Source organism: Pungitius pungitius, chromosome 5 (genome assembly GCF_949316345.1).
Source record: "Pungitius pungitius chromosome 5, fPunPun2.1, whole genome shotgun sequence".
In the NCBI taxonomy this organism is placed as follows: domain Eukaryota; kingdom Metazoa; phylum Chordata; class Actinopteri; order Perciformes; family Gasterosteidae; genus Pungitius; species Pungitius pungitius.
Genome location: NC_084904.1, coordinates 1,883,581 through 1,898,235, shown reverse-complemented (window position 1 = coordinate 1,898,235; position 14,655 = coordinate 1,883,581). Strand labels below are relative to the sequence as shown.

Genomic DNA, 14,655 nt, shown 5'->3' with positions numbered 1-14,655 from the left:
CTTAAGCTACAATTAGAGAATAGCTCCTTTTTTGATAAAGGTTAATTGTGGGTAAAGTACCGTCACAATTAGGGGCTGGGTTGTTGGAGCTATATTGTTATTTTTGTTTATTTTGGGCTTGAGTTAATTTATAGCTTCATTTATTCATTTATTTTCTTGCTAAGGTTAATTTGGTTTATTTTGTATTTATGCTTTACTTGTATTGTCGTTTATTGGTCACATGGTGTTATGTTCATTTGCATAAAGTAGGTCAAGGTGGGAGGTGCTTCAGGCTAGGAGGGCATATGGTTTTTTACCAGCGTGAGAGAGGCAGCAGGAATGTCTGTGAGCTTACTTATGTGTGTGAATAAACCTCCTTAAACTCAATCTTGGTATGGACAGCACTTTGCTTTGGTACCTCTGAACCTGCGTAAAGCCTAACCATGACCTAGCCTCAAGTGGCCATTTGAGAAGTTTGTTATTATTTGTTTTGTTTAAGTTTATGGACAAATGGCCACTACAATCTTCCTGAGAGAAAAAAAAGTCAGTAGTATGTATTCTATGGTTGAAATGTAATGAAATATAATTTGGATTGGAATGACAAATTCACTTCTTTTAGTATCCAATCTCAAATTCATCTTTTTTCCCCTCAAGACCGTATTAATGGTGTATTTTTATTTGTTTTGTTTGTGCAAAATAGGCATATATCTGTGTTTTGAAAAGGTCCTTTAAGTGATATTGTGTCATGGCTCATTTCAAACTGAAGTTTAAACAGTGTTGTGTTGTGTTGTGTGTAGGCCATTGTTTAATGGCATTACAAATTAGCTTTGGCTTCAAACTCTGTGGTCTAGTATCTAAAGCAAAAATATAATATCTAGATTAACCAAAACTAAATATCCTTGACTATGTGGATTCAGAAATATCTTTTTCATCTAAATTGGCAACTAACGAAAGCAATAGAAAATGTGAGGCCAAATAATTGTAGTAATGTTTTATTGATTATTCAACAAAAACACAAACAAACAGACATAGTATCAATCAATATTGAGCAAAGAACCTCAAAGCTTTTCTCAAGTAAAAGGTTAATGGACCCCACTAGTACAAAATAGATAAGAGCCTAAATAAATACTAATCAAAAGAAGTGACCTGTAATGAGAACAAAAGTGTACGTTATTTAATTTTTTTTGGAAAGCCATGCAGAGGGGAGAGGATTACATTCAGCAAGCTGGAAGCATTGAGGGAGACTGAGGCACATTTTATACATTGCTTCACACACTTAAAGAAAATCACCACGTGCATTACGCTTGTGTTGTTTGTCAATGATGTTATTGCTGGCTTAGGTTACCTGCAGAGTAAACTGTACAACTAAAAAAAGACAAATCTACCCAGTGGTTCATCTTTTATCCATTCCTATAGATAAAGAAACGCCATGGATCCTAACTTTAACACTTTTATCAGTTAGTCCAGCACACCAGCTCAAGTATGGTCAGTACCTTAGAGATTATTTAATCTAAAGACATTATCGAAAGAAATAATTATTTTTGAAAAAGTTTCAGTTGGTGCTTGGGAAAAACTCTGGATGTGCAGGTGACTTTAATGTGCTTCATGTCTGTTGGGAACCGAAAGAATATACCTGGCTTTGCTATAGTTTGTATTGTTATCAATCGACAGTGCAAATATGCATGGAGTCAACGGTTTGAGATCAACATGAGTCCCTTCCACTGGACTTGGACTGCTTACACGCACATGTCAAACCGTGAAACCGGGGCTGGTGGAAGCCTATTTCTTCAAGGCAAAATAATATGGGACACAGTTTTTCTTTTTGGCACTGCTGCAGTTATCGATGAATCTTTTTCAGTTTTTCATGTTGTTTCCAAATCCTTGCCATCAGTTCTTAGTGTGAGGAGTGAAGTGCATGTCAGATGGACTTGACTGAGAGAATACAAGGCACAAGCCTTTACAGCGTACATCTGCTCAAAACTGACTGTATCTTTTACCTGATTGAAGGGTAGACATCACATGTTCAAATCAATACCATGCTGGGAGTCCACTGTCTTCCACGCTGATAGAAAACTATGTAAAAATACAGGTTTTGGTTATTTCCTTTACCATATATTAATATGGTAACCAGGCAGCATTGAGTTTTGAGTAAAATTAATTTCCTAAAGAGCTTGTGGAGCATCTACTTCATCTTTTTCTGTTGTGACTAATAAACATTTGATAACATTTAAGTGAGCAAAGTAGTCATAAATCTGACTCTACTGTAGCATATTTTCACGTGTAAAGTGTAAAGCAGATGATGATTACAGGATATGAAATGAAGTACTATTGTACGATATTCCACATTGTAACAATATACAACTCCAAATAAACAGAAACAGTATTCTAACATTCAGCAAAAAGTACTAAAACACAATAGCATGAATCCTCTGGGAAATATTTGGGAAATTAAACAGTTTTATACAAGTTTACAACGCCCGTCGCTGTTGTAAAAAGACTGTTAAAATAGCAACAGATAAAATCCTTACAGTTCACCGGGCAGTATATTTCACTTTGTTCTTGGTTTATACATTCAGAGATATTAGTTGAAAGCATTTTCCGTGTCATTACCATTGACCGCTGAACGTCACAATTGGAAGACTGTCTGATATTTCAAAATGATACCTGACTAACTGACACACAGCAAGGGACGCAAACCTCAAACAAACTAAGATGCTATTACAATTTGTTATGCACTCCAAAATAGCCTTTACAAACAAGTTCAGATAAGCTGATGTTTGTGTCACAAAATAAGAAGCTATCAGGTCATGTGGTCTGACACCTTCGACTTGCCAAATGAACGCAAATCACAATACCATGATCATTGATTGTAAAAGGATTTGTAAATGTTTGTATTTAGAACAAACAGCATCATTGATGATATTCAATCCAAATGCTTTCTGAACCTCATATTGCATGGGAGCACTTCTTTATAAGGCTACAGGATTGTTGGGTTTGGAGCCATTTCTCAGACACAGCATGTGGCGTGTCATTGCAAAAGTAACAAAAAAAGACTGCTAACACTAAGTTCTGATGTTTAAGCAGCACATTCAACCGTATCCAACCCCTAAAGCACTCCGAGCATTTGGAAGTACTACCCATTCAGAAGATGCACAGTGGTGATGCTGCAGTTGAAATTCAACATCAAGAGTTGGGAGTCTGCGGTGGAGGAGTCCTGTGCTCCGGAAGCCTGGGCACCTTGCGATTGATATTTGGCTGTTGGCCCTCTTCTCTCCATCCTCCATCCCTTCCTCTCTTCCCCTCTGCTTTCTCCTTATTCTGCCGGCACAGTTTCAGTGCTCGCGAGATGAAAACATCCAGGTCGAACAGACGCTCTCTTTGCTGGACAGGGAGTGATTCCGAGGAGTCGTCGTTCACTGGCAGGGCAACGGCGCAAGTAGAGGAGAGGGGTTCTGGAGAAGGACAAAGTGGCGAGACGGGGGGAGACGCTGTTTGAGGTGACCGAGGAGGAAGCGGAAAGGTGGGAGATGAGGGCAGAAGCGAGGGAAGGGAGTCACAGGGAGACGCGGCCGGTCGGAGTGGACTCAGCCTGCGTTCACTGTCTTCGTCTGACGCTCGTCGCACAACCTGCGCGTAGCGGAAGACCGGAGCCGGGAGGTCTGTCGGGGAGATGGGGAGAGGTGGAGAGGAGGTGAAGCAGGAGGGTAAGCGCGGCTCCAAAGAAGGACTGGGACTGGGCGAGTGCAGGCGGGACTGGGTGCTCTCAACCCAGCGAGAGATCTCCTGGAATAAATCCCCTGTCCCTCCCTCTTCCTCCTCCTCTTCTACTTCCTCCTCTCTTGTCTCTTCCTCACCGGGCTCGGCGGGGACTGGGAGGCGGCTGGTGTTGCGCTTCCAATGGGACAGATCCAGGATCAGCTTAGGCTCCGAGTAGTGCTGAGGCTTGCCCTCCCTCCACGCAATTTTATCCAGATACGAGGGGGAGCCCACTTTGTAGTCGCAGGAGCGCCCACAGTCCAGTTCCCCGTGAGCCAAACCACAGGCCCGTTCCAGGGAGGAGTGAGAGTTTCCCAGGAAGCGTTCAGCAGAGCAGCTGTGGGAATACTTGCGCGGGTCGACCTACAATGAGATGAGAAGTGGGGATGGAGAAGGTGCTAGAAAAGGGAAGGACGACGTGTTTCATGTTGAAAATGGTTACATCGATCAATCGGTCTGGGGAGGGGGGAGGGGGGGGGGGGGGGGGGGGGGGGGATTACAAAGTTTATCCAACCTGCGCCTCCTCTGACAGTGAGGTGGTACCGGCCCGGGGATCTCTCTGCACCTCCTCTTCCTCCTCCGTGGTGTCTCCCAGGTCCGACGTCACGAGGCCAGTGGGCATGCAGCGACACCTCTCTATTGACAGCTGCCAGGACACGTCTGTCGACAAGCTGTTCTTGTACCTGCAAGCGGGCAGAAATGAAGCACTCGTATTGATCTGCGAGAACTTTGAATCGGGATGTCGTTTATTGTGTCTCACTGCAAAACTACAACAATGGACACCTCTCCCAACGGACGCTGGAGGCCTGACTGTTGCTGTCGCTGAGGCTCCGCCCGGTGACCAGGCTTTCCTCCAGTTCATCCTCGATGCGGAACGGATGCGATGAGGTGGGTTCGTCATCTGGGCAGGAGTACTCCCGGAGGAACGGGTGGGATAGCGCCGCTTCGGCTGTCAGCCGATCCATGGGGTTAAAGGTCAGGATGCGCTCAAGGAAATCCACGGCTGAGAGGAAAAGAACAAGGGACCAGTGAGGGAGGAAAGAGAAGCGGGAATGATCGCTACTGTCCATGAAGCGTGAACTTCTTTCTTTTTTTAAATGCACCATCTTCCCTCTGGGCTGAATTAGTCTCCTCTATCATCTCTTCATCCTTCACAGCTCAGAGAAGCAGCTGTCTTCAGTATCTTTTCACTCTGAATGGTGCCTGTTCTATTTCATACTGCTTGAATCACTCTTCTTACCACTACTCAGTTCACTCAGCTCACCTTGAGCATTCAATTCAGGCAGCAATTCAGAAAAGGGTTTCTTCACTCTCCATCCATGACTGACATATGAAGGCATCACCTGGGGAAATGGATGACAGTGAGGTTGAAATACGTAAACAATTCCGCTTTGGTTGTTTCTTTTTGTACATTTGAAGACACTCTACGACAGGAACCTTAAGTATACTTGGGATATTCCAGTAGAAAGCAAAACACACTCCATGATGGACTACTTGAGTGTACATTTAACCTTGTCTGTAGATGCAAACATGACATGACAACGACGACCCGTTCCGTATTTAGTCGATCAGTTTGCAGACACAGGCCAAGCGGGCGTCACCTGTAGCAGGTCCTCTCTGTCCTCTTCTCTCAACACCGGCACTGTGTCCAGAATTAGCTGCATCTGCTCCAGCTCATGACCTCCTGGGGGAAGGGAACCGGCCAATCAGAGCCAAGCAGAGAGAAGATGACCAGTTACACAAGCAAAAAGACAAAAACATTTCATCATATTTCAATGGTTTTCAACTTAAACTGTATCTAGAAACCACCACTCTACGATCCAATATAACAGCCATTAAAATATTTTATTCCCTTTAATCAGACTAAAACAGGTGTGAAATTCTCACATTCTTTCTAGTCACACCCTACAACCTGTCAAGGAGCAAAAATCTGAGCACAGCGTCAATTTACACCCATTTGACAGAGTGAAGATATGCCCTTTAAATATTTTTAATAGTAACCAGTAGGTGGTGCTATAGCATGCATTCATAATACTGCATCACACACTCGCCACTTAGCGACATTCAAACAGTGGTAGTGGATTTTAAAGAAAGGTATTTTCTTCCCCTTTAGTAAACAAAAGAAACTGGGGCAGTTAAGTGATGGTTAAGTGAACAGCAAAGCAAACATCTCCACCGATCCATCTGTGGAACACAAGGAACAGATGACGCCACTGAGTCCATGGCACCATCTCTCCTGTGGTGTAGAGGGCGGTCGGAGGTCAAATAAGGCCTGTGAGGAAGCACTACGAGCACTATGAGCTTCAAACAGCGAGAATTCCTCTATCATCGTTGTTAGGCAGGCGAAGAAGTAAAGGGAATGATGTGTGTTTTTTCCTAGAACTTATGTTCTTCTGTATATGTTATCAAAAGACTCACAGGATGTGTTAGTGTCTGATTGTGTTACTATATGTTCCCAAATCTTATTTACGTCAGTGTTTTATCATTGCTAAGATGGTAGAAAAAGACCACGCGGCACTTTTGGTAATCAGATGTTTCTGCTGACAATAATAAAGCAATCATATTTCACTGCTCCATCAAATAAATGCTGAGCAAATTCATGACCTTCCTGCACAACGTCAAGTCCACAAACAGTGGGAGGTACCTGCAAATAGCATGCGTCCAGTGAGCATCTCAGCCAGTATGCAGCCAGCAGCCCACATGTCGATAGCCTTGGTATAGTTGTTTGGGGACAGGAGCAGACGGGGAGAACAATACCACTTAGTTACCAGACCCTCAGACAGGTAGCCCTGGAGAGGGAGGCAAGGGTTCGAGTTAGAGAAAAATAGGTGAACGATGGTTACGGTACCTCAGTGACGAGCATGCGGCAGGCGGGCTTTGTTCGTAGTTCTTACCATTTAGCATGCACTTGACGGACAGTGTGTTTTGTAAGAGTGCAAGAATGAGAATCAGAAACGGATTTATGGTACGAGTGTATATACATGTAGCAAGAAATCTGCATCGTGGAGAAGAATAGGACAGGGGCAACAAAGCTGGACAAATGTAGTAGACAGGACTTTGGAAATATGTGAAAGAAATCGGTGTATACACACATTTCAAGTAAATGTGTTTGAAAACAACAAAAAAGACGTTTCATCAGGTCTGCTGCAACAACACTCCCTTGTGCCTTTTACTAAACTAAAAGTTCACTTTCTGCACGGACTGAGCGCAGGCGGATGTATTCACAAATAGACCCGATCTGTCTACAAGTCGTATTCTCCTGTTGGTCATATTAATCATTCCGCTTTCACCAGTTTGCCACCAACGCCGATGTTCCCTCTTGAACATCACTTTTAGCCATTTGCAAAAGCAAACGTGTCCAAGCAGCTCTTTGCATTGTCCCGCGCCCTCCTCGGTTTACACCGCCTCACTCAAACAACACGTCAAAGCAAAGGAGTTGAACTTCGGGTCCTGCCATTCTCCTTCCATTGGCTCCCTCTGGGACCACCTCCCCCGAATCCTCCTTTTCTACTCTTTGCTTTGCTCCCTCCAATCGAGCCCTGCAGTGAGCCGTAGTTACTGCCCCCCACCCCCCCCCCCCCCCCCCCCCCTCCCCGATGCCCGACGGTGTGCCAGCAGATGACAGAGCAGAAAAGGATGCTGAGTGCTCAATGACGCTCTGACCAACACGCACCGACCTTGTCTTCCGCCTCTTTGCTGACGAGCCTCTACACCGGAGCTCTCCCCTCATTCGGTGGACACTGTCTTGTCAACGGGTTACCGTGTTTTTGCGTCAGAAGGACGACATTGTAATAGTTTGGTGATAATCATAAAACTGCTTTGGATACTGCATTGAAGAGAGAAAGAGAAACGTATTTAGGGCTGTTTTAGGGATAGAAAATGATGTGATACCAGGTTTTCCGGGTCCAAATACTTCAGCTATTTCCTATTATAAAATGCTTGTTCTCTTTCTTCTCTCCTTTCCTTTCCTCCCAAACTGCCTTGGCGTGTTTTTTCTGTGTCACCTTCAGCTGTGACCGTCTCTGCTACTTGTCCTCTTCTTTCTTCTCGTCACACTTCCTTCCATCGCTGAGATTTTTCCTCCCCACTTCGCTTCACCTCCTTTCTCACCTGTTTCATCCCTCTCTCTCTCTCTCTCTCTCTCACTTCTTGTCAGATACAGCTCAAGCTAATTTACACCTACTTGTTTACACCTACTCCCTTCTCCGTCCCACACTTGCCTCCATAATAATTCATTCCAAAACTCTTTCCCCTTTCCCCCCTTTTCTCTCCTTTTCATCCTTCATCCGGGTCATGAATAATTTCCGGGCCGCTGCCTCAGCACTAGTCGTTGAGGCACACGTAGTGTGAGTTCCTGCTGCCGCTGACAGAAACCGACCTCACAAACACGCCTCTGTTTCCCTTCCTTCTTTCCTCTCAACCTGTCAGTCATCTCTTTTTGTCCGGGTAAATGTTTGCCTGTGAGAGGCACATCGTGACGGCTCGCCAAACAGCCTCACTCCACCTCAACAGCACCGATAACATGAGTAATAAACCAATACTTAAATTCAGTTAATTAGTTTAGATTAGACATTAAAAAAAAAAAGAAACAAATAATCTTGTTCAGTGGCCCAAAATGAAAATGTACGTTATCTTGTGAACTTCCCATCGCAGTTGAAGTCAATACTGCCCACGTTCCTTATCACATTCCTTTTGGTTCTGCATTATTAAATGAGACAGAGAGGATGCTGGCACATTCACTGCAGACATCTGCTTTGGTGTCAACACTGCATCACAAATGGGCCAGCATCATATTACACACCCATCGTCATACACACACTCCGGTAATACAATCTTTAACGCTGATGAACAATGACAAACTGACGTCTTATGGACTCGTCAGCTGGGGGGCAGCCTCCTAACTCATTTGAAGGTCCAACGCAGAACAATTCAAACCATGTCAGCAGTTTAAAATTAGAATGTGGTGCTCAGCCTCCACTCTTATTGCTTATTAATGCATCCCTTTTATCAAAGCTTTGAGGCTGACGTCTCAAAGGAAAGAAGACGATAGCGCGGCACCAGACAAGAGAGAAAGGTGCGGCACTCATCAATAGCTTCAAGTGAATGATGCACATATGCACGGGATGGACACATTTTAAAATGTAATTGTAGCACTCACTACTTTCTTATTCATCCATGTCTCCGTCCTTAGCTCTGACACGGCTATCTCGCAACAGTGTGGCGGTCTGAACATTGTGTTCTCTGCAAAAGGGAGCAGTTTCTGTAGGTGCACAATATGAGAGCAAAATATGCACGCACACACACACACACACACACACAATCCCAGGGGAACAGAGTGAGAATTAAACCTTGTGTTCCTGAGAGAGACAAGCTGCCTTTGTCCCTCACCCTCCTTCTTTCTCAGGCCTTCAACCCTCCACCTTCCCTCCTTTCACCCTTGCATGACTATATATTTCTCACCCTGGGTCCTCGTCTGTTCTCGGGCCTCCCTGCCCCCACAGCCCCCACCCATCCAGACACCTCCTGTGCATGTATCCAGCTGGTCCCCAGTCCCGTGTTCCAAGCTGACAGACAAAGACCGCCTTTCGCAAGAGCTCCTTTTCATGTAAACAACCCCCCCCCCCACTCCCCAAAACGCACTAACCCGCACACACATATCCTGCCCACAATAGAGAATCTCTCTGAAGCCTTCCGTACAATAGACTAGTGTAATCATGTTGATTTTTGATGATCGCATCAGCTGAAACCCGGTTTGTGAAGAAGATGTTACTGTGACAGCAGGGTTTGTGTGAAAGTACGGTCGGTCAACATCAGACACGGGGTGTAATCGGAGATACCGGTGATGGAAAAAAGACGCTTAGCTGTACAGTAATCGCAACATGTATAATCCTTCTAAAAGGTCTAAAACACGTTTCGGTTTATAGTTTGAGATTTTGTACTGACTGTATTCTTGGAATCAGAATCTGATTGTGCGTTAGATGTCACCCGAGAGGACGCCGGGTGATCAATTATTATCAATTATTCCATGTGTCACTTGATATGTGGACAAAACATATGTGCAAACTTACTGATTTTCTATAGGTTGATTATTTGGCCAATAGTTTCCAATCCTACAGTGTTGCCACTGCTACACAATGAGAAGGACTTTTGCACTGCTATCTGAGTTAGTATCTCTGCCCTGATAACATTGAAAATGTCCTAGCTTGAATATTGATTTTTGCAAGACAAGTATAATAAGGTACCAAAGCAACACAATGCCGGCAACGTCACATGGACAGAAATATTTTATGCTTGTCCTCTGAAGACTGGATTAAATGAAATTAATTTAAAACTTGTTAGGAGATCAGGAGCTTAAAGAGAATAATGATCACAGTAATGATTTATTCTCTGGTCAAAGGAACATTTGGCTCATTTACGTGATCCAAAGAATCAAAGAGTATTTAGCTTAAGAACGGACATGTTTGTACAAGTGCCTAGAACTCTAAAATCATTCCTTCAGCGTGTGTGAGTATGTGATTGAGCGCAAGGTTTCCTTCCCCTCTTACCTTATGAGAATAATGCGGGTCGACTATCCTGGCCAGGCCGAAGTCTCCAACCTTGAGTAGCAGTTGATCTGTGTTGACGAATATGTTGGCAGGCTTCAGATCTCTGTGCAGGACGTTAGCCGAGTGGATGAACTTCAGTCCCCTCAGCAGCTGGTAGAACAGCAGAGTGGCGTGACCTGTTTGAGGACAGAAACGTCAGGACACCCTGCAGCACTTCCATTCTCTCATCACCAGAACGATACTCGTTCTAAGCAGTTTGTGGGACAACGTGAATGAGGGGGGGGGGGGAAAAAGCGACCTATGGATTTTTGCAAAACTGTAATGGCTCAAAAAGAGGATTTGTACAGGTGTCCTTCCGTTACTCACCAAGCACGTTTACGAACGAGCTGAATGAATAAATCAACACATTCTGGGCAAAATTGTGATGTGTTTTTCAAATGTGTGAATAGTGACTATTTCAGTAAGCGTTTTTCAACAGGACAGCCATAAAATCCACTAATTCACGGTGCAAATTCACATTTGCATCGCCATCCTGTAGAGTAAATAGATTAGTAACATAAATGTCTAAATATCAAATAAATACTGCGTGTTTCTTTATAGCAGTGATCTGACCTGTGGTCAGCGGCCCTTGTTCCAGCAGGCGAGCCAGGTCTGTCTCCATGCACTCCTGGACGATGTACAGGGCACTCAGCTGGCTGGGGTCGCCGGGGAGCGGCTCTCCGTGCGGCGCCAAGACCTCGTGGACACTCACCACGTTTTCGTGGCGCAGCCGGCGGGTGATCTTGACCTCGCGCAGGGCGTGTTTCGCCGTCACCGCGTCCCGCATGGCCAGCTTTTTGATCGCCACGCGCCGCCCGGTGCGCCGGTCAACGGCGGAGAGAACCACGCCGGTGACACCGGTGCCGAGGGGTCGAAGGTCAACAAAGTGACCGCCCAGGTCAAAGCCGTGAAGGAAGACGGCGCTGTCCTGTCTGCTGGCCATGATGGCTCGGTGTGAAAGGGTTGGGGACGGACCAGGTACCTCAAGCTCGACGGATCCCCACAATGTGTAGATCAAACGTGCTTTGTTGTTGTCGAACGCTGTCACACACATCTGGTGATTCCACAGCATCCACTAAAGAATACATTTTCTCTCGATGGCTTTGTTTATTCAGATTTAGGGCAGATTATTTCCAGCTGAACTAAATATAGCAAGTACGTTTTTAAAAAAATAAGCTATTTCCTTCGAGCCCAGGTAGCGTCTCTGTGCATCGTCTTCCTGTCCTTTGTGGGCGCGGGTAGATTCCTCAGCCTTTCATGGAGCAAGCTGAGAATCCACTGGGAATCACATGACAGCATTTGGGGTGCTTAGTGCAACGACTGTAAAGTTACAACAACAAAAAAGGTTTTTCCTTAAACATTTTCCTCTCGACACACGGTGGTATCTCTCTGTTATTTGATAAAGTGTAGTCTGCTGTAGCAATGCACCTCTCATCTCAGGTTACCCAGGGCAGGGGTATCCATAGAAACATGCCTTTTTGTGGCTGGCCCTGCTCTTACATGTGTGGATGTGTGTCATATGACAGCAGCAGGCAGCGGCTCTGCTCTCCTCTCTCCTCTGTGTTAGTTATAAATCTGTAATCCCCATTGACCAGTCAAAGCCTTCCATGCTGAGGCAGCAGTAAGGAGCCGGGTGTTATGTGATTCATCCTCTTCTTCCATGATACCAGCCAAGTTCATTCAGCGTGAGATCCACAGTTGGGACAGCGGAATGTGGTCCTCTCCGTGTGCGCATGTGTTCAAACGCCCGTGGTCATCGGCCTCCCTGAGAATGACCCTTCTCATTCATGTAGGGATCCCAGCATCAGTTGGTGGTCACCGTGCAGAGGTGCTGCTATTAGTCACTGGTTCTTCTGGAGAGGAAGAGAGGAAACTGGGATGAACTTGAGATGGGATGAAGATGAAGTTGAACAGCAACAAAACAGAGTCCGTTGCAGGAGAGTCACCATTGCGTATCCTAGTTGAATTAATGATGATTAAAATAACAACTACATAATGCTTCCGACATTTTCAAGCACACTTTGACCGGATGGAGGGGTGTAACAGCACTTTTCTTGTTTCATTTTTCCATTTATATTACAAAACATTACTTTTGTGTGATTAAAATAATTCATCTAATCTGTCATTTTAGTTCTATTTGGACCCTTTGAAAGAGAATTAAAGTGGAGGAAAACCAACACATACCTAGACTGTAAGACCTCAAACAATCCATAAAACAAACTGTCTACCTCTCGGCCTTTCTAGAAACAGGGGGATGTGCTCTCAGTGACTGGTTTTCACAGCGTTTAAAATACTTCTAGGCACACTCCGTGTCCATCTTAACGTCCTCCGGACTGACTGGCGGAGGCTGCAGCAGTGTGAGTGTGTGTCTGTTGGCTGCTGGGTGGGAGGCGCAAGCACTGGGTTCTCTTGATCTATAATGCATAACCACTGGAGACGGTGTTTAGTGTTCACTCAGTGCATTTTTTTCCACTATTTCGTCAGGGAATGCAAGTAGAATACGTGCTACAAATAAGAAATAATGTGCTCCTCCATGCAGTGCAGCAAAATGCATTCATTTGCAATTGGTAAGCCCCTTTTCAATTTATTTAGAAATACCAAATTAGATTAAGTTGACCCTTAAATTAATGTTAAGGTTGACAAATTAAACTGTCTCCTACACAGAGACAATTGTGGGGACAGAGAAGGGTCCATCCTTTTCGACTCTGGCTCTGTGCAAATGCTTCTGTGTTCCTCACTCTCTTCTATGTCCTTTTTTTAAATTGAGTTTTCTTCCCAACAGGCTTTGGAGCTGTTTTTAAGGTCCTCCCTGCACACTGGCTTCATGCTTCACGCTGCCTTTGTGTGTCTAAATACACTCCACTGACGCCCCTCCAACACAACGAGGAAGTGCACCTATTCCATCATGAAGCCCCATATCCTTCAAGAAAAATAAAAGTGCACCGACGACAAACAGACCCGTGCTTCTTCTCCCTCTCCCACCAGGCTCCACCGTGTCTTCTCCAAGTCAGTACAGCATACATGTTCTGTGCGGAATAACAAGAGGAACAAGACAGAACGATGGCAACAGCGACCGCCAGGAGCGACTCACCGGAGCATCACGCAGCCGCAGCCCGCCGTCCGGAGACCGAGATCCGGGGGGAAGAGAGAAGAGCGAAACGCGTCCTCGGGAGCGAATAAAGTCAAACACGGTCGCACATCCCCCTCTCTCTCTTCCTCTCTCTCTCTCTCTCTCTCTCTCTCTCTCTCTCTCTCTCTCTCCCCCTCTCTCTCTCTCCCTCTCTCTCTGAGATCAGTCGGATGCTGCAACACCGCCGGTTATTGTGGGCAACTGTCAAGGGAGTGATGTGAGGAAGGGAGGAGAGCGGGATCACCCCGATACTGTGGCTCCACACGCACAGGCGCGCGCACACACGCACGCCGCATCGTGAATGATTCATTACCGATCCTGATCCCACGCTCGAGCACGAGCACCCTTCCCCTTACTTTTAATGTCTCCGGATACAGCGATGGAAATAATGCACTGAGACATACGAGTCAGGGGGGCTTATTGTAACTGTTGTTAAGGAAAGTCCTTCTGGATGGATTATCATGGATTGATCAATAGTCATATCTGCCACCTGACAGGCATGTGCAATGTTGGGATCCCCCCCCAAGCAAGAAAGCCAGAGAGGAATCTGTTGTGCACACATAGAGAATGTAAGGTAAGGATGCCCCCCCCCCACATGTGAAAGGAGCCCCAATGAGAGATACAGGTGTGTTCAAAAAGTACAAGGGATATGAGTCTATAAAGTAACTTGTGTGAAAGTAGAGATGATATGCTTTTACACTGACAATGAATGTGGCACTTTTTGTATTACAACCAAGAGAACATACAAAAATAATGTCTTTTGTGAAACTGCATGACCTTTTGTTGCCGGCTGCATGCTCGAGCACCACTTGAGGTTGCAGTGACTCACGCTTTCTCCGAACACCTTTTATCATCAGTTTCATATAACCATTGACTGCCTGCTGACTGCTCAGTCAGCACCTCTTAACCGGCCCCTGATCAATAGGGCACATTAGTGCATCTCTGTGTGCGATTCACTTCAATAAAGTGTTCCCAGTTTGTAATTTCTAACTAAAAAACCCCTGTGAAAATCGACCATTGTGTTGGCCCTTCCTTTTTTTCATATTTGCATTATGTCCCTAGCAGGTTGTGACCCTGTTTCAATCCTCAATGGCTTTTCACAAGGTTCTCATGAGAGTCAGGCCAATAACACACAAAGAGACATCAAGAGAAGTCAGGCCGTAAAGGATGTAAGACTGTAACAGAGAAGTTCATGTGAGCAGCAGT

The 14,655-nt window shown here is 45.2% G+C and overlaps 1 protein-coding gene across 2 annotated transcripts; it reads right to left on the bottom strand.

The window, feature by feature from the left end:
* Positions 1-963: 963 nt before the first annotated feature.
* Positions 964-13,715, bottom strand: mapk4 (mitogen-activated protein kinase 4). 2 transcript variants are annotated; one of them, XM_037482912.2, is made up of 9 exons: positions 13,411-13,715; positions 10,893-12,172; positions 10,281-10,456; positions 6,380-6,524; positions 5,337-5,419; positions 5,000-5,078; positions 4,519-4,738; positions 4,250-4,418; positions 964-4,098 (listed from the first exon to the last, which is right to left on the bottom strand). In XM_037482912.2, exons 2-9 carry the CDS (start codon positions 11,389-11,391, stop codon positions 3,163-3,165), a joined length of 2,307 nt encoding a protein of 768 aa, XP_037338809.2. In that variant the 5' UTR covers positions 11,392-12,172; positions 13,411-13,715; the 3' UTR covers positions 964-3,162. The 2 variants fall into 2 exon arrangements, with proteins under 2 accessions (XP_037338809.2, XP_037338810.2); XM_037482913.2 differs by having other exon boundaries at positions 966-4,098; positions 6,380-6,446; positions 13,411-13,714.
* Between the last annotated feature and the right edge of the window lie 940 nt (positions 13,716-14,655).

Excerpts from the sequence above, each read along its gene's own strand:
- mapk4 (XM_037482912.2), bottom strand. The coding sequence starts at position 11,391 with ATGCTGTGGAATCACCAGATGTGTGTGACAGCGTTCGACAACAACAAA. Across the intron at positions 10,457-10,892 it reads ACAAGGGCCGCTGACCACAG|GTCACGCCACTCTGCTGTTC; the intron begins GTCAGATCACTG and ends GTCCTCAAACAG. Across the intron at positions 4,739-4,999 it reads GCCTGAATTGAATGCTCAAG|CCGTGGATTTCCTTGAGCGC; the intron begins GTGAGCTGAGTG and ends TTTTCCTCTCAG.